This window comes from Dermacentor albipictus, chromosome 4 (assembly GCF_038994185.2).
Source record: "Dermacentor albipictus isolate Rhodes 1998 colony chromosome 4, USDA_Dalb.pri_finalv2, whole genome shotgun sequence".
Classification (NCBI taxonomy): domain Eukaryota; kingdom Metazoa; phylum Arthropoda; class Arachnida; order Ixodida; family Ixodidae; genus Dermacentor; species Dermacentor albipictus.
In genome coordinates, this window is record NC_091824.1 from 175,169,445 (window position 1) to 175,188,540 (window position 19,096).

Consider the following 19,096-nt stretch of genomic DNA (forward strand, 5'->3'; position numbering starts at 1 on the left):
CCAGTTTACACACGAACAGGTCTGAACGGGGTCCCGTTTGGCACGCAAAGAGGTATAAACAGGACCAGTTCACACACGAACAGGTCTGAACGGGGTCCCGTTTGGCATGCAAGCAGGTATAGGCATGACCAGTTCACGCAGAAATGGGTCTTAACAGGGGCCCTGTTTGCAACTAAACTAGCTTATACTGGACGCAGTGGCACCATATAGGGTCGCCTGTTTGTCACAAAAGCTGGTTTAATCTGAAGGTTTCTGGCAACTATACTGGATGGCATCATGCATACCAGTTTAATGCTTGAATATAACTGGGGAGGAGCTTTTTTATTGTTCGACATCCTGACAATTTAACCCCTAGTGCTAAATTGGGCCTTTATCAAGCTCTGCAGAAATTGCGTGAACACCTCGGAACATTCACAGACCAAACTGCGATATGCTAGCTGCGAATTTCAAACCGATTCCCGGTCCTGCCCAGTTGAAAAAGACAACAGGAATTCCTGCTGCAAATACAGAAATTTCTGTTGTACGACAGAAGTTCCTAACGTTTCTGTAGCTGCGACAGACATTTCTGACGTTACGACAGCAATTCTGACGTCGCAACAGAAACATTCGGTCGCGACGGCCAAGAGTTCTGAAGTCGCAACAGAAGCACTTTCCGTCGCGGCCCTTTAAAATGTCAGCTTCGCATCGGTGGTGTACACTGTACTTTTCTCTTGCGCGGTATTCAATCGTGCTTCTCTGAAGCCGGCAATACTGATAGCACCGACACCGGTATTAAAGTCGACGTGGCCAATTGTTATAATTGTGCCGTGACGACGCGGCACCAGCAACGCGCTACCGGCCTCCTCAAAATCGGCCGCTGATCAAAATCATACCATCTGCGGGAATGGCTGCGTATCCGCTTTGTTTTATTTGGTAAGATGGGGCACACAGTCCTGTGGACTTACATTTGCGGTTACACTGACACATTAGTTAATTTCCCAGAAATATTGCACAAGCTTATGCGAAGCGGAAAAGAAGTTTTGGATTGTTCCACAAAGTTGCGTGAAAAGCTTTCTCGCTCGGGTCTCATTAATCTGGTACAGCGCTGCCGTGAGAAGCCAGTATACTGTCCGGATCAAGACTCACCCACGAGTGTTTATGTAGCTATTTTGCATTGAACGCACGAATTATATGCGAGCTCAAAACTGTAAAGAGCAAGAGACAACTGTCGAAATTAGCAGTAACAACCTGCAGTGTCCCCGGTCACCGTTGTCTATTTCTGAATTTCTTATTAAATATGGATATCGGTACAGCAAAATTGATGTTCTAGCATTCCACGATGTACCTGTCGATGGTAACAACACTTTTGCGCATATAGAGATGCGGCAGTTGACGCGGTGAAGTGAAAGCGCATCTTGGCTTTTAAAATGTAAATGTAAACAGCAACTCAGAAAAAGACTTATATTGCTGGCCTAGTCGAGGTGCGGGCGTGTTCGGCGTGGTGCGGTGGTAAGATGCTTGTCTCGGAATCGTGAGGTCCGCAGATCAAATCCCGTGCGAAAGCTTTTTTTTTTCTACTTTCATTTTTTTTGTATTAATAATTTTTCTTATCCTTAAAGAGGTGTCTGTCAATTTTTAATCAAATATATTGATCAGAAGCTACAGAATTTTCGACTACAAGACGTCACACAACAGAGAACAGAACGACAGTCACAACGTCCCAAAATACGACAGACTGAAAATTTCTGTTGTGTTATTCAAGTGGGTGAGACGTCTATAAGGCGTATGCGCACATTGCCGTCCTCTTCATTAAAAGCAACGTTGCTGAAACACGTCGTACAAGACGCTGTACGACTCGCATAACATCGAAATACAACGCCGTCACCATCCATGAGATCACCGAAAGCACGGTCGCTTTCGGTGGCGGCCTACAGATGGCAGCACAGGTAGCGCCGGTAAAGTTACAGGTGATATTATTTTGCCGTCTTCTGCCTTAGCTACATGTGAGTGCGCGCTGCATTGACGCCGTCCGATGCAGCTGTTTAATCGTATGTACGCTGTGCCGAGAGTAATTGTGGTGCATTTTGTATTCATTGAGAATCACAAAACCCCTGGGACCGCGTAATGTAGCCCGCAGTATCCTTCGTGTGGTGCGCCGATGTCGAAGGTATGAGCCTTCGCCACTTTCTTTGTTCCGGGCTCACGAAAAGGATCTCCTCCTCTGGCACTCTCGCATCGTGTCACACTGTACGGAATAATTTGGTGAAAATTGTGCTCTTACGTCCTGTAGTTGATCCGCAATTCAACAGTGTGTGCGCCGGAAGGACCGTTGGTGCAGTCGATGCCGCGGCACCTGTGACGCTAAAAGGAGCGTTTTCCGAGTACGCCTAGAAAGGTAAGTCCGGCGCTTGCGCGCATTCTTCCTGTCTATGGTTCGTGAAGTGTGCGTTCTTGTACGTATCGCAAGATCCGTACAACAACCGAATCCGAATGAGTAAAGCAGCAAGAATTATAAATGTGCTTTTCAAATGGTTGTTCTTCATGTCGCAGTGCACATTTAGCAAAAAGTTCCATGGAAATTGCCCTAAAACGTATTCATGTTACCAACAGCTCTATCTGTGGTTTATTTACTTTCACCTATGAAGCACGCTAGCGCGGGTGGTTCTTTGATCTAAATGGGCACAAAAATTCAAGCAAAGAAAGTTACTGCTTGTGTACATAATTTTTCATTGAGAAATGGTATAGGCATTTCCAGAAGTAGTACGTCGATGTGTCGTCTTCACAGCTAACAGCTGCGCGAGATAGCACCCGATTTCTTCGTCGACGCATGGCCAGATTTTCAGCTTGTATGGAAATTCGTCTGTTTATAGAGTGTCGTCAGATGACGTGTATTAGTGTCCTGTGTGTTTTCGTGTACTTGTAAAGGGTTCCGATCTTGCAGAGAAGCCGAAATTACAAAAGCAATGTTTCTTTTTAATCGAAAAATCTTTCTCTTTTCTGTATTGTCTCTCCAGAAAAAGAGGTGGTCTGTTGAAATTTTGAGCGCATCGTCCTTTGGGAGCAGTGCTTTGTTGCGCCGCATAAACAAATTAGGTTTTGGAACGCTTTTCATGTCCTAAGGAATTTTTTGATAGTACAATTCACATTTCACGTTATACAGCTGTACGTTTGTGTGAACCTTTTCATAGTAGATTCATGTTTGCTACAGTTCGATTTACGTGTTATTTAACCGCCTGTGATGTTACGGTCAGATATTTGCACAACCAGTTGCAGCTTCATGTAACTGGTTGTATGAGACTTTTTTCAAAATATGACGTGATCTTTTTATATCACAAGTTTGCAGTTTCAGCAGAGATTACAATAAATTAAGCATTTATTATTGTTTAGGGATGGCAAGATTTTGTGAACCAGAGGCACCTCCAGATATGCACCTGCGGCACTTCTGCAGCCTCAACAGCACGGCAAAGTACCTGATGTGCATGCTGTGACAAGGTGTGTGCAAAGCAGTTGCTGCCACGTACACGAGCTGCAGATTTTGTTGGTATCATCCATGTTTGGAAACTCTCCTGAATTTTCCGTGGGTTTACAAATGTGGGCTCATTTTACAATTTTATGGATGTCACTTTAGAAAGACAATGAAGTTGTGTTGGTTAAGATATTTTAAAGCTGTTGAGAGATTAAGGGCATGACATTGTTAAAATGCACGTAAAAATTAATTGTAATGGTACTTGTAATGGTTTATTATTAGCGATGCAATATCTCTAACGAGAACATCAGAGGGGCACTTGCTTTAGGGAAGTTTGGTCAGATAAATTCATGAAGCAGCGTAAAGCGGCAGCAGCATACAAGCTGTAAAAGCTCTGTAATCTAAAGAAAAAACAAAGTTGTCAGTTACTGGTTTCAAGTTCACTGCTGCTTTTTGTGCTGCACGACAAGGTAAATAATGGTTGATAATGTGTGTGTGACGTAATAGTTCTGCGCAAACACACGAGGTGGAGAGAAGTTTTTATTAAAGTGAAAATCAGACATCATAGCATTTGCTACAAAGGAAACCCGTATGTGTTCCTCAAAAGGAAAGCTGCACAGTTGAAGAAAAATTCGTCCTGGTCCGGGACTCGAACCCGGGACTACCACCTTTCCGAGGCAGCCACTGTACCATCTGAGATAACCAGGTGGCTAGCACATGGCAGGGCGAAGTCGAATTAGTTGACAACACGAAGCAAAGGCAAGGGTTTGACGTAATATTTTTTTCCCCTTTATTAATTACCTCTCTACACCTTGCGTGTTTCCGCAGAACTATTACGTCACACCCTTGCCTTTGCTTCATGTTGTCGACAAATTCGAATTCGCCCGGCCATCTGCTAGCCGCCTGGTTATCTTAGATTGTAAAGCGGCTGTCCCGGAAAGACGTAGGTCCCGGGTTTGAGTCCCGGACCTGGACGGTTTCTTTTTTTCAACTATGAGGCTTTCCTTTCGAAGAATCCGTACGGGTTTCTTTTGTAGCAATTGCTACGAGTGGGTGGATGTGCGATTTTCCCTTTATTAATAATGTGTGTGTGTATGCAACAATGGGGGTGCTGAGAGCAAGCTTTAAAATAATGTGTGTTATGTCCCCAACAAAGAATTTAGTGTCTGCAGCATTTTTACAAAATATTATGTTCACAGGTTTGCAGGTATGACATAATGTACAACAATAATGTACAACACTTTTGCTGTAGATGTCATATTCATAACGTCCCTTTTCTGTCTACTTGAATCGTATATTTAGAATTTGGCCCACCTTCAGTTTGATCAAGGTTCATAGGTAGCCCCCTCTGAAATAAATATAATTAGGAGCTATTGTAGATAAGCATGATATACCTACTCACTGTATTGTGACATATATTTTTAGGGACTGTGTTGTGAGGCATGCATATCCTTTTACCTGTATGTCTTGCAGCAGGTTGCCCGACAATAGCATAAATGCTCTGCCCACCTTTATTATTATGCTTTCATGTAGACATCTAACATCTGTGCCCACATAGACTCCATGTTCTTAATTACATTTTTCTAAGTATTCACTGTTGTGCATTACATTATTGTGTTACATTACTGTGCATTACATGTTTTCTTTGTTTTATTTTGGAGCGGCTATTCATTTCTATAATAGTACAGAGAATAGGACTTCAAAACAAAAAACCACGAAAGGTGGCTTAAAAGTGTATGATGCTTGGAATTCTACATTCCATCCCCTAAAGCGCTACCAGTAGTAAAACATTCCTAATTGTCTTTTTTATAAGCTAGCTGCCAGATACATAGTCCCATTATGAGAGTATGTTATTTTTTTTCTTTGGTCTGACTTGTTTTGTTGAATGTTCTCCTTGTTAGTTCAGAATTTGTTTTCTTGCCACCTCATGCAATACTCCAACTGGAGACTATGAGCTATGTGTACAATAAGTAAGTAAATTCCTAAAGCATGCAACAAACCATGCAGCATAGCATTTAAATGTTGCCAGTTTATAATGCTTCTCGAGTGCAGCGCAGCATGGAGCTTGAGGCTGATCTCTTCAGATATAAAAAAAAATGCAGGTTATGAAAATATGGTCCTACAAACTGCTGGTTACGCATGTCAGTCAGCCTGTTGCAGTGGTCACAAGTGAGAATGTAACCAAAAGCTGGGCGTGCTCGGCCATTTTGCATATGGCACAGGATAGAGCTTCACCTCTGCTATTGCTTCTCTTATAATAATGGCCTCCGAGTATACATGCCGAGTTATGCTTCTGGGGACACTTATTAACCTTATCAGGTAATACCATTAGCCTTATGGGTGCTATAATGTTGCAGTGCCTGCAGGATGGCCAGCATTACAATACACATTAAAATTATTGTACAAGTCATGCAATGGTATCGAGATTGGCCCACCAAGTGACACCCTTTACTTACAGTATACCTGGGATCAGCCCAGCTCACTCAGTCAGGGAGACATCCATGCATAAGGGGAGGGGTGTAGCAAATAGAGGGCGTTCGATTAATCTTTCTCACATAGATAGCTCATACATATAATGTTTCTTAAATTGGATGCTTTGTTGCTCAAAATGAAGTTACTTATGTGCATAATGTCAGCAATGCGATCCTATTTATGCCTACCGAAAGTTGCTTTGTTCACTGCCACTTTTTATATTGTTTCGCTTGTTATTCTAAGCTCACTTGTTTTATAGCTGCTATAGGTGTGGCTGGACCTGGAGCAGAAGTGTAAGCAGACCATGCTATGTTGCTGATCTGCGCTGATCTCCACATCCAAGTTGGTCCCGTGACAGTTGGGCGCCATTGTGCCTTGCTTCATTGACAAGGTGATATAATATGGTGAGCTTGTACTTCAATATCGGTATTGAAAATTATGTTAAGGAAAAAGACAAGGATTGGTCTTTATGATAGATACACTCATGTTCTTTCTTTAAGGTGTTCTTTTGACACTGTTCTGCATGGACATATTTTTAGAGAATTATAACAGTCCTTTATTGCAAAGTGCCACGGCGCTAGTTTATGCGTTAAACTAGCACTCTTTCACCAAAAAAAGCCGTATTTAGCACACAATTCACAAGGAAAGAAAGGAGGCAACAGGACAGAGTGCTACTAACAGTTCAGTATTATAGCTCGCACAGTAATATTGTGCAAAAGGTGAAAGGGGGAGAATAGATCTGAATACATATTGTTCGCACAGAAACGAAAAGGATGCATCACATGGTGAGTGTGACATTTGTTTTACAATGATAAGAAGCAGTCTCACTGTCTAGTAATTCTCTGCATGGGGAGCTAGTGCTAGGTTCCTCGTCATACATATAAGAAAAGTTTCAGATATCTCTCCAGCGCTTTTGTCTTTTTATTTTGTCACGATCAAGCAGCTTTTAAACATAGGTGCATGTGCACCGAGAGTAGTGCACTACCACTGCTAACTGACCCACACATCAAGTTTGCTTGGTCACGCTGCCAGTCATTTATACATTTGCCGGTTTATCCGATGTAGCCTCTACTGCACGAAATAGTATGTGATAGACACTGCACCTGTGTACTGTACGTGCTTTCTTACATTATTTTTTTCAGAGATAGTGATGCAGGCCTTTTCATTATTTACATGCCTACACAACAAACGAAGCATTATCTGTGCTTAGAAAGAATTGTAGGAAAATCCAGCATGAGGCAACTGTTCTCAGCACGAAACAAACTTGATTCGTTGGTTTTCGTTCATTATTGCGATCACACTAAGGCAGACAAGCTTGTAGGCTGTGCTTCTGCAATTTGTACAGCACACTGACAGCACTGGTGTGGGCCTCATCTGTGGGCTGACTGATGGCACCTTCTACAGCGCAGACCACTTGTGTTGGGCGAGGCACCAATGTTGACGTTTGTTCCCTTGTGCAAAACAGCAGTCCTAGGTTTAGAGTAGTTGTAGGAAGACAAGGTAAACATAACTTCCATGGCTTGAGTGGGCTCATTTCTCTTGGGGCATCTAGCTTTTTTTCTTGCAACTGTGCAGAGGTGCTTCCCTAGAGTCAGCGGGAAAATGGCATAGAGTTGTGCATTCAGGAACTCCTTAACAATGATCTGCCGTAGTTAGGGCCTTGCGAAAATGCACTGTCTGCCAAGTGGTAGAAGGTGCATTATTCAGCCACAGATTTCCTGTTGGCATGATTGCACTCGTGCTGTCAGTAATTTCTTGGCTTGCCGAATTATCTTGAGGCCCCACGCTGATGATGCTACCGATGTCTTCGTGTGCAGATTTTCAGGATGAGGTTTTTTGCTTTGCAAATGTTGTTGAAAGGTAGGTGGTGCTTACAGGTAGCTATTCTAAATATTAGTGAAATGAATTGGCCCATCTTGCTTCGTCAAACATCGTCACGCCGACATCAGTTGCACAAACAAAAAACCTGGCCTACTTGCAGCGTCGTGCACGAAGAAACAAACAAATCAGCTGCTGGATTGTCTTGGCATCGCATACTAAGCTGAGACCGGAACTGCTGTAGCTACAAACCAGGCAGAAACGATGATGATGAGCAGGGATTTGTAGTAGCGCCACTTCGTGGGGCACCAAGGAGGCTTCGTTCAAAACAAAAATGGCGTTCAGCAAGTAGAACCATGCCACGGTGAGAGTCGGTGCATGGTGCTCTCGATCAAGTTGGCTCAAGGAGTGTCCGAAAAATCAGACGAGAGGTTGCAAGGCGTCCTAATTTTCGGAAGTTGTTATATATTATGGTCCATGGGGAGAATGGCGGTGCCGTGAAGCAGACCGAGTAATCATGTCCGGAAAATCAGTCGGCGACTTTACCTATACCTATGTGTCTATGTATACCTAGGTGCAACAGTGTTTGCTATGATCTGTGCCAGAATTGCTGTTGCCCGTAGATGCCCAACATGTCGGGTGTCAAATTGTAAAATACCTTGCAAAAGTGATCTACGGAAAAATACCGCTTCTGCTATATTTCGCTTTTGCAAGATATTTAGCGGCTGCTGGCACCTACCTTAAAAGACTTTATATGGTCTTCGCATGGCCAGGGCCTTCTACTTTTGTGAGTTTACTTATCTCGAAATTTACCCCGGTTTTTATAACTTCAAGTTGGCGGGATCCCTAGTCTCCTTTAACATGTACCCAATAGACCTTACATAGGGGTTTTGGCATTTCTCTGCCATCTAAATGCAGCCATTGTGGCTGGGATTCAATCCCATGCCCTCTGCCTGAGCAGCGCAATGTCAAAGCCAGTACACTACGGTATTTTGCTGGCAGACGGGTTTAGTTTCTGAATAATTTATTATCTCAACCTGTCGGTGTTGTTTTTAAAGGTATTTCATGTTTGTATTCTGTTGCTTCAATACTAGTAATTGTTAATCAAACGATGTGTCCATCTTTTTCCTATAAGACTTGCTTCAATCTCCTGCTAATTATGACAGCTTATTCTCCCACAGTAATCCATGTTCCCTTGAAACATAGGCAGTGCATGAAACCACATATTTTTCAATAAGATGTATTCGTTATCTTCTATGACCGGAATGCTGAACCTTTCTTATTTGTGAGAACATAGGCAAATTTGCCTATGTGCTAACCTGTTGCATGAGTCAAGATAAATTATTGGCTTTACTTTTTCAGGTGCCCTGCTCGCTCGCACCCAAGCAACCCACTCCAGCGGTCTTCTCTCGGCAGACTGGATGCATCGAAATACCGTTAGAAGGTCCAATAAACAGTGCTTGAGACATTTATGACATGCTTTTATTTAGGCCGGAGGACTTCAGGCTTAATGAAAGCTCAAGTGGGTGTACAGAAATACCTACGTAAAGTATACTTGTCTTTTTCACTTACAAGTACATGCCAATACTTTGCCTGACATTTTTCACCCCAAAATTACACTTTACTGTGGATTTGTGTACACACCATTACAGCAAGAAGCACTGCATTAAGACGAGTACAAGTAATCGAACATATACTAAACTAGCAAGAATTACATTTGCATACTTGTAGTATAAATATGAAAAGGAGGTACAATCTTCTTCAGGGTGCATTTTCTTGTAGGTCATACATAGAGAACGTACTCGTGGGTCATACAAAACTTGTTCATAATGTATCACATCAGTGTTGGTAGTGCTAATCAATTTATGCCGAAAATTGTGTTCATCTTCGTATCAAGCAATGTACCAGGCAAACCTACATATGAAAGTGGCTTGTTGCGAACCTAATGCAGATCTACTTCTCTTCAATGCTGATCGCAAATACACAAGTGCACAAAATATGTGTAAAGAGTAAATTATATTAAGCAACATCAATCCATTCTGAAAGGACCTGGTATGAATGTAGCAAAAAATAGGTCTGAACAGGGGCAAACAGGTCTGGGTTAGATAGGACGGGATTAAACGGGTCAGGATTAAACAGGATTTAAACGGGTCAGGATTAAACAGGATTTAAACGGGTCAGGTTTAAACAGGATTTAAACGGGTCAGGTTTAAACAGGAACAAACGGGATTTAAACAGGTCAGGACTGAACAGGATCAAACGGGGTCCCGTTCCATAACCCTATTTGATGAAACCCGTTTGAAAACAAATAGGATTTTCTAGTAGGGAAGAGCTGACCAGCAGTACTTACTGCGGAGTTGAAAACAGCCGTGAAATTAATAAATGCCTATAGTCAAGAGACCTCCATCAACTGATACCTACACGCTATAAGCGATGTATTGAGTCTAGGGATTCCACTCGACAAAATACTGGTAAACTTTGTTAAGACACAAGTCAAGAATGCTGGAGAATTATAGACTGCAGATATCGAAATCGACGTCCGGTCCTTTGCCCTTGTAGCTTTCTCGACACGCATAAAGAAAACACAATAAAAACGATAAAACAATACTTCGACCCACAAGCGCATGCTGTACCGACTCCCCCCCCCCCCCCTCTCACAGTAAATTTTGCCCTTACAAATCTTTCAGACATGAAGACTGCGCACCAAAGGCTCAGCAACAGTGAGCACGCTGCAGTCATGCACAGACAACCAAGATCGCCAAGTGAGAGGATGAAGAACAGCTCGCAGAATAAACACAAGCAAACTATCATGAAACTCTGGAAATAGAGGGGAGATATCTTGTGGTAAATTCCATTGTCGTGATTCCCGCTTCGTCATCCAATTCTTGTCATACCGTCGTCGTCGCGTCATCATCGTCATGCAGTCGTGGTGATAGAGTTTCTCACTACATTACCTTGAGGGAAATCTGGCGCTGTTGCACTGTGGTTTGCATGGGAATGCGGGTATATTGTGACTTCGTACTGGCATCGTTCTTGGAGAGCCAGGACACCTTGCAGACGCGCCTGGCAAGCACGTTCCGTCTGTCGCAATGAATAATTTTGTACTAAAACAGCAAGTAAAAAAATGTTTTAGCTTTTTTATTGCATAAAAACGTGTTTTGTTTAACTATGAGAACTTGTCATTGCATGTGCAATTATATGAAAGGTAAAAAGTATCAGCGGGCCGCTAAAGTCGGAGGGCAGACGGTAAGATTCGCGCTCGCTTTGAAACAGTTTGTCGTCTGTTCTTGCTTTTCGTCGCTTGGTCATGCATTGTAGGTGAGTAAAGATGTAATATGCGTGAATGAAAACATTTTATGAAGATCTTACTTTAAGAACGCGTTATTTGTGTAGCCATATCCCCGTTTTAGACTATACCTCTTACAACACCAGCCAAAACAAGCCTCGCAGACACATATACCGTCCTTCCCATGACGGCACAGTGCCCCTTAGGAAACTCCCACAGACGGTGGCGCCAGAATTCTCTCTAGGTGTTTAGCGACAAACTCTACGGTCGTGGTCGTACATTCATCTTCGAGGCATCGTTGGCCTACACTCGCGTCATCCCATTATCGCCATGCCATTGTGGTCCCGTTGTCGTTATGCTATCGTCATCATTTCGGAATCGTTATCTCATTGTCGTCATGCCGTCGTCGTCATACCGCATTCGTTCTTCCATCGACGTCGTTCCCAGTTCATCATTCCATCTTCGTCATGACGTCATGGTCATGACCGAGCGTGGCGAGCGTCACTGCAAAGCGGGCCGATCCTGAAGGCAGTGTATATCGCATATTTTTATTTATTTTTATTTCAGATACTGTCAATCCCAGTGGGATTTTTATAGGTTGGGGCATATATTATATACTCACAAATAGCGATAAAAACAGGTTTACATGACTTCAACAATGATATTTGCAATCGACACGAAGCAGATATACACATATGGTAGCAAATTAAACAAGAATGGTACATTTCATTTGGCAAAAAAGGGTGAAATTGCGTAGGCAAATACAATGCTCATACAGATTTTATTTTATAGAATGACGTGAGTGGTGTGTTATTTCCGGCTAACATAATTTAATTATTGCGCAACAGCTCTTCTACAAGGGTTACAAATTTCGGCAACGATGTGTTAGTCGTTATGCAGGGGTCCAGGCTATCCCATTTTCTTATTGCAAGAGGAAAGAACGAATATCTAAAACAGTCAGCGCGAAATGCATATTCTTTAAGTGTTAGTGAATGCTTATGGCGGGAAGGTCTGGTGTCATCTAGGGGTATATACAACGAAGTATTTATTCGTAATGCATTGTGTATTAAGTGGAACAATAATTTTAGCCTTGCTACTTTGGCGCGGTTTCGCAGAGTAGGAATACAGGCTTGTTTTATCAGTCGAATATGTGAATCGCTATTCGCAGAATAAGCAATGGAAATTTCAGAATGACATCTACCTATTCCAAATATAGGTGCATTGTGTGTCACTTCATTACGTGAATGATGATATCAGTATCGTCTACAGCCACAGTGAGATGGGTGCTGAAGTATTTTTTCCCTTTTTTTTCTGCGAGCGGTACGTTTTATTGCAACAGCGATTTAGGTATACTCTAGGAGCATTTTTGCCGTTGCCGTGTTGTTCCATATAAAGTCTAAGGGTGTTAGCGCCGTCACCGCGCACCGTATGCTGTATGTGCAAGTGAAGGCGTGCGAATGTGAGCCGATGGTGGCGCCTCACTGTCGCGTGCGCAAGGGAGGAAAACTGGGGAGAAAGCGCACCGTCTTCCGTCGCGCGCAAGGAACCGGGGAGGGGGGAGGGGGGAGGAAGTAGGTGGGGGGCGTTGTACTTCGGCAGCAGCTGCGTATAGCACGGTCGCGCGGGCTTTATCTTGAAAGCGATCTGCTTCTGGGGCAGAGTCTAGGGTCGCCGACGGCTCGCAGCTTTGCATGTGCTGCGTTCTCACTGCACAATAGACAAGAACGGCACCGAGAGCGGCGCTGCTGCGCCGGCGTTGAGAGCGCCGCATGCGGAGCAAAATTCTATTAGCCGGTGGTACCCCTCTCCCATCTCTCGTTCGCGCCGCCTTGATTGCCTCCTGCACTGCGCGTGTTTGGGCACGTTTCGCGCCGCGCGCGGTGTGTGCGCGTGGACATTTCTTTCGAAGGGCGGTGTACAGTCTCTCTCACATGGGAAAACTCGAAGCGCATTGCATCGCGATGCGGCGAGCGCTTGAGTCAAGCGGCGGCAGCAGCTCGCGCAGATGCTTGAGGGGCGGGATCTTGAACGGTGTCGTCTGCTACGGCGGCGCACGCTGGCCGCATTGTCGAGAAACGTTCTACTGTCAGGTGCAGGGCGCTGATCACATCGTTACTGCGTGAAAGGAGCCGGTATTCTTTGCTAAGCGTTGCGCGACGCCCACTGATACGCCTCGAATGTAAGTTCATCGCTGCATGGCAGTCATAGACGACGTACTGATTCCATACATTCTTGACGGCCCGTTTCTGGAAGGCGACTATATATTCTAACGCGATAGGACGCCGATCCACACTGCTTGTGCTGTGCAAGAACTGCTAGAAGAGCGCGCAGTCACTCTCTTGGAGCGGCCGCTTCAATCCCCGGGCGCCAACATCATTTAAAATGTCTGGGGCTCGTTGAAAGTATCGCTGGCGCAACATCCCCTCTATCAGTCGCCCGAGGATAGGCTTCGATCCACCATCGTCAGTGACTGAGACGTGCAGCGAATGAACACATCCCTGATCAAGTCATTCTACACTTCACTGCCTTCCAGGATGAGCGCTGTCATCGCTGCCGCTGGGGACATGACGAGATACTAACTGAAGTTCCGAGCGTGACGTGTCCAATTCCCCACCGGCGGGCAGGGTCTGTCTGGTGTAGCGAAAGATTATCGAGAAAAATCACTTCCAGCTCATTGTCTGAACCTAAAACGTTCATTTAATCGTGTCCGGTTGTTTCACCGTGTTCGACTCCCATTGTTGAGTGCTTTGTTTTCCTTTCGAGTCAAACAAAGACTGAGCATGTTGCGCGCACATCTTGGTGCGTTTTGTCGCTGTTCATTACGGTAGCACACACAGTGAAGAAATATACGCGCACACGCTCAGTACTCCGGCCTTTCGAAAGAACAAATGAACCATGTTGTCAAAAGAAGTTTGTGGAACTCCATTATCGCCAATGAAGGATCAGAGTGTGGCGACGCACAACGTTTAGTAAAGAATATCAGCTCAGGGGCGCTATTCTGGACATTCCGCCATTTTCTTCGGTGCGTGACGTAGGCGCGACGCAAACAAAATGGCGCTGGTGGCCCAGTTTTGCTTACGTAACGTGACGCCAACTTGACGTTTTGCCTAAGAAACTGAAATGAAGACACTGAATGTAGCGTTATCGGTAACGCAAAACAGTTTTCCTCCGCAGTAAAAATAAAGCAGCTATCTCAAAGCGTATGATTGTTCCGTCGAAAACGCTTCGCGCTTCCGTCGTCTGCTGCGTACAAGCCGTCGTCTGCTTCAATAGCTAGGATGCGTGTCCCCGGAAAATGCAATGAGTCATCGCATGTTGGCGCCAACGCGCTTGTTTTCTTGCTTGAGACAACATACGCGACCTACCAGTGGTGATGCGCGCACGTTCTAGGCCACGTTATCGCTATTTCGTGAAACGTAAGTGACTCAGCCCGACTCGGCTGGCAGAGAAACGGCCGAATATCACTGATAGCGTTGCGGGCGCCAGAGATAACCACTAGCGCGACGCAAGCGCCGGCGCTGCCATCTCTTGTTCATTTCGCTGGTTACTCGCACCGCGGGAGGAAACTTCAAGGCGCCGCCTTGCGTACATTTCTTTTTATAAATTAGAAAGAGGCCGTTGTCATAACGTCTGATTGTGCGAAAAGGCACTAATCTCGATTACAATACAAATGCAGCAGTGAAAAGTGGACAATATTGCTGAAAGTTTGCTATGTTCAACCAATATTATTTTGTATAAACGCGTTCTTTAAAAAAAATGATGGCCCCAAACACAAATGCCAACACCACCCGAGAGCGATGCAAATACTATGAGCACGCGTTATGAACAAAAAATTTTCGTGGCGCCAAACGATAGGGAAAATGTGGCGATACGCATTCCTCTCGGCTGCCATTGCATATGGCTGCTCATTAGCATAATTCGCGCGGCTCGTCGCAGCAAAAATTATGGCGGAAAATCTCAGCAATGGCGGCCAAGTGCAACGTCACGCATCGTCAAAATGACGATTACGAAACAGCCCTTCCTGTGACGCTCCTCACGAGGTATTCCTTCAGCCAATCAGCAAGCTGGCATGGCGCATATCTTGAATCGCCACCACATATTCGCGCAATCGCAGATGCATTGCACTGGCTTCTGCACGCTACCGCTCACATTCTTTTTGAAGCACTAACATCACAATATATCTGCCAAGGACCAAAAAAATGTATTAGTCCATAAAATTTGCAGCTCCACGTCACGTTTCGTCATCTTGATGAAAACGCAAAATGGCATTTCGCAAAACTTCCGTTTCCCGGCACAAATTTCAAAACACGTGACCTCTCGACAGCCAATCAGAGAGTAAACATGGCGGGTAATGGCGGCCGTGCAGCCGCCATGCGTGTCCAGAATAGAGCCCCAGTTCCCGCAGTACCGATGATATCGGTGCACTGCCCCTGACAGTACCACGCTTCTCGAAAATGCGGCCAGCGCGCGCCGCCGTAGCAGACGACGCAGATCACGACACTGCCCCTCAAGCGTGTGCGCCTGCTCGAGCTGCTGCCGCCGCACGACTCCATTGCTTGCCGCATCGCGACGCAATACGTTCCGAGTTTTCCCCTTAGTGTGAAACAAACTGCACACGCTATATTTGCCTTTAAGAAGATCGGTACGCTTGACGATTATTTTTATGGCTGCAATGCGGCGAAACGGCAGCGTCTGCTTAACCATGTAAGGGACGCTGAGCAGGTAATTGGAAACGACATCGTATGTGCCGCCGGAAAAATCGTCAGCACATACGATGCGGCACATACATACGGCACCTACGAGCTAAAGTCATTTTTGCAGTTTCTCACATTATGTTTGCTACAAATCCGTGTTGTCTCTGATGGCGACAACGGACTTCTATCGACACTGTGCGGAAATAAACAAGATATATCGCTGCATAGCACAAGTACGACATGCGCACACAACTTTAACTAGTACGTCCCCTACAATATGGAATAGAGGCAGCAATGTAGACAGCTTGGTGATTTTTAACAGTACTCAAGAGACGGAAGTTGAAAGTATTATTAATCATTCATGCTTCAGTAATGCCGGCGCGACCAAGACGCGGGTGTGTATCGTCCAGTAACCCGATCGATCGGTGCGGTGGTGAAGCGGGAATGAACTCCGCTCATGTTCAATGCATCATGCACATATTCAATTTCTCGGCACGCGTGAACTTCGGCCACTGCTAGCGCATACAACAGACGTGGTTTCCATTCTTAGACAGCGCACACACAAACGAAACACGAGAAAGAAGACAGGACAAGCGCTCGTTTAACTTAAAGTTTTTATATCAATAAAAGGATTATGTACCGAGTAATTATTAATTTCACGTGGGTTACATATAGAAACCGTCATACACTCAGGAGTGATCAATAAACGAGCTCGCTTCGTTTGACAGATGTTTACTTCGCTCGGCGCATAATCATGTCTGTCCTCTGCTTCTTTCGTACCATTTTCTTGTGAATCGGCAGAATTTCACTGGTGGCATCAACCTTTTCATGTTTACATTGCTGTCGTGACAGTTAACAACACAATAATAATTTCCGGTCATCCGAAGAGGCGCCGTCGCAAACAAGAGACGTTCCGCGCGCAGCGCGAACTGAACGCGGGCGCGACCGTGAAGGGAAGCGGCGACGGAAACCCACACCCGTTGGAGATGAAATCGCTTCGCCAGGGGAGAAACGAGCGCTGGCGTCTAGGATGAAACTTGGCGTGCGGTCGTCTATTTGCGTTGAAGCGATAGACAGTACAAAGGTCACTTCGCTTGCTGCTGCTGCCACTCTTCCTCACGCCAGCGTTTTGACAGCGAGCTTCCGCAGTCATCGAGTGTGTTGTGTGCGTGTTTGCCTGTGCGCGCTGACAACATGCTTGTTAGTCTAGTTACAGTAAGCGATTGTTTGCTAGTTTATATGGCTGGTAGTGTTATTATGGTCGCCTACTAATTTGCTATCGCAATAGATGCTCCGCCTTTCGGGCGAAACTGCGACTTTCTTTTATCGATATGTTTTTGGATAATTGTTATGGCGCCATTGAAGCGACCGCATTGTTGGGTTATTTTTTGCAGATACGTTGGTCGGCCAGTCCCGGAGCCCGATGGAAACGGGAGAGACGCCGAACATTTCGCCAGCAATCGACCGCGAACGAGGCCGCACACTCAAATGCTCCTCTGCGGTCAGCACCGTGGTCTGCTGCTCCGTTGTCTTCGCCGTCGCGTCTATCACAGTGGCCGCCATCATCGCCATGAAGAAAGCTGTGCAGTCGTACGCCGCGCTAAGGATGAGGCAGCACCTCGTCGAGGAACTGGGCAACATTTGCGAGACCCACGGTTGCCGACAAGCGCTGTGGCTCATCAACGCGTCATGCCGAGCATCCTTGGACATTTGCGACGACTTCTACGGTTTTTTGTGCAGCCGGTGGGATTGGAAAGCACCGACAGGCACTAAGGCCTTGTCCTATAGCAAGATACACGGTTATAACTACAGCTCCTTGGTGGACGAGGCCCTTTTTGCCCGCACTCTATCTTCACCACAGGCTAAAGGCACCGACGGCTATAACATAGCGCTGGTCTACAGTTCCTGCGTCAACTTCCTAGCCAACACAACAACAAATCTGAACAACATGTTCCAAGCGGCCAGCGTAAACCCCCGAGCTTTCCTCGAGGTTAATGACTTCTCGCAGCTCTTTTCTCTGACGATTCAGACCGTTGTTGCGACCAGACTGACGTCGGTCGTGACAGTGGTCTACCTGACGACGAACGCAACTGTCGGCGTCCTGACAGGAACCTCCATGCGCTCGGCATCTTTCATACCGGAAATTCAAAAAGCCTTGCTCGAGCAACTAGCCTCGTCACTCGGGGATAGAAGGGTCTCCAAGATGGTCGACGCGATAGAGAAGCTAGACGAACTGATTCAAAACATCACCGAGCCTCATTTAAAGAACACCGGGCTCAACGAAGCCTTGACGGCCAGAGCAGATTTTCCAGCTCATGGTGTATACTGGAAGGATGTCTTGAAAGAATACGTTCTGCCTCGGTCAAAGCGCTTTCTCGTTGCACGTACGAACAGTGAACGCGCAATTCAAAGCATAGTTCAGAAACTGGCTTCAGCTCCCTTGGAGGTCGCCAAGGTCTACTTGATCCTCGTTCCTTTCGCGAGATACCTCAGTTTCGAGCTCAAAGTAGCATCTCGAAGAGGCTTTTTGCTGGATTATATGAAGGCCAACATGTGCGTGCGCTACCTCTACGCAATGTTCGGAACGAGGGCACATGCTGTCCTAATGGAAGTCATGGGCAGTAGTAAGGCCGCAGTCCGGAGTAGGCAAATGTGGCGGAATTTAAAACGAAAATCCCAAGTTCTGGTCGAGGTTGGCGCCGGCTTCACGCTCAGCAAAGACGCCCTACTGAACGCGACGCTCAAATCTCATAGTAAGTATGACGTACACAATGATATTGTAAGCACATGAGCTTACAGATTTATTATGTAGAAAATTTTCAGATATGAGAGAATAAAGAACAGTTTCTAATACTCATTGACATACATGGATATACACATGTACTTTTATCTTTAGCGCACCTATTTTCCTTAGTGTTTGACATCGCGAAGCCGAACTCTTGGTCGCCGTACAGAGCACATGATCACGCTTCTGTTCACCGCTTTCGAAGCTTTGTCAGCGCCTAAACACGAAAACATTTAAAAGCAGATTAGGCGTTCTCAGGTGCGTAATCTGGTCATCTTAGATATTACGAAAGTCGCATGACTTAATGTGGACGAAAAAAGGCAACAAATTTACGCAATATTTAGTAAGCATCCACAATTAGGGCTTTGTCCACTCCACTCTCTGAAATATTTAATTGCCCCAGGTATTTTAAGCCACCGTAAATGTACTATACGGAGTCTATGAAAAGCTTCAAGCCGCTTGCTCTTGTTTTCTCAAAGATATCCTCTTACACATTTCGCAAGCAACTTGAAGCTCCTCGATCTACACTTTTACGTATTGTCGATGTTTAAAAGCTTTCCACGTGGTACTTATATCTTAACTAGCTGCTTTTATTA

General features: G+C 45.3%; 1 protein-coding gene and 1 long non-coding RNA gene across 8 annotated transcripts in view; both read left to right on the forward strand.

Moving 5' to 3' along the window:
- Positions 1-19,096, forward strand: part of LOC135919820 (uncharacterized) — a 100,346-nt gene that overhangs the window by 68,189 nt on the left and 13,061 nt on the right. For all 7 annotated transcript variants that reach the window (XM_070537847.1, XM_065453763.2, XM_065453762.2 and 4 more), the window contains one exon: positions 17,110-18,468. In XM_070537847.1, coding sequence (XP_070393948.1) covers positions 17,110-18,468 — 1,359 coding nt within the window. The remainder of the gene's footprint in view (positions 1-17,109; positions 18,469-19,096) is intronic.
- On the forward strand, positions 1,940-9,207 carry LOC135907088 (uncharacterized). The gene is made up of 4 exons (XR_010565887.2): positions 1,940-2,374; positions 3,367-3,471; positions 6,177-6,321; positions 9,098-9,207. It is a non-coding gene; the product is annotated as an uncharacterized lncRNA (long non-coding RNA).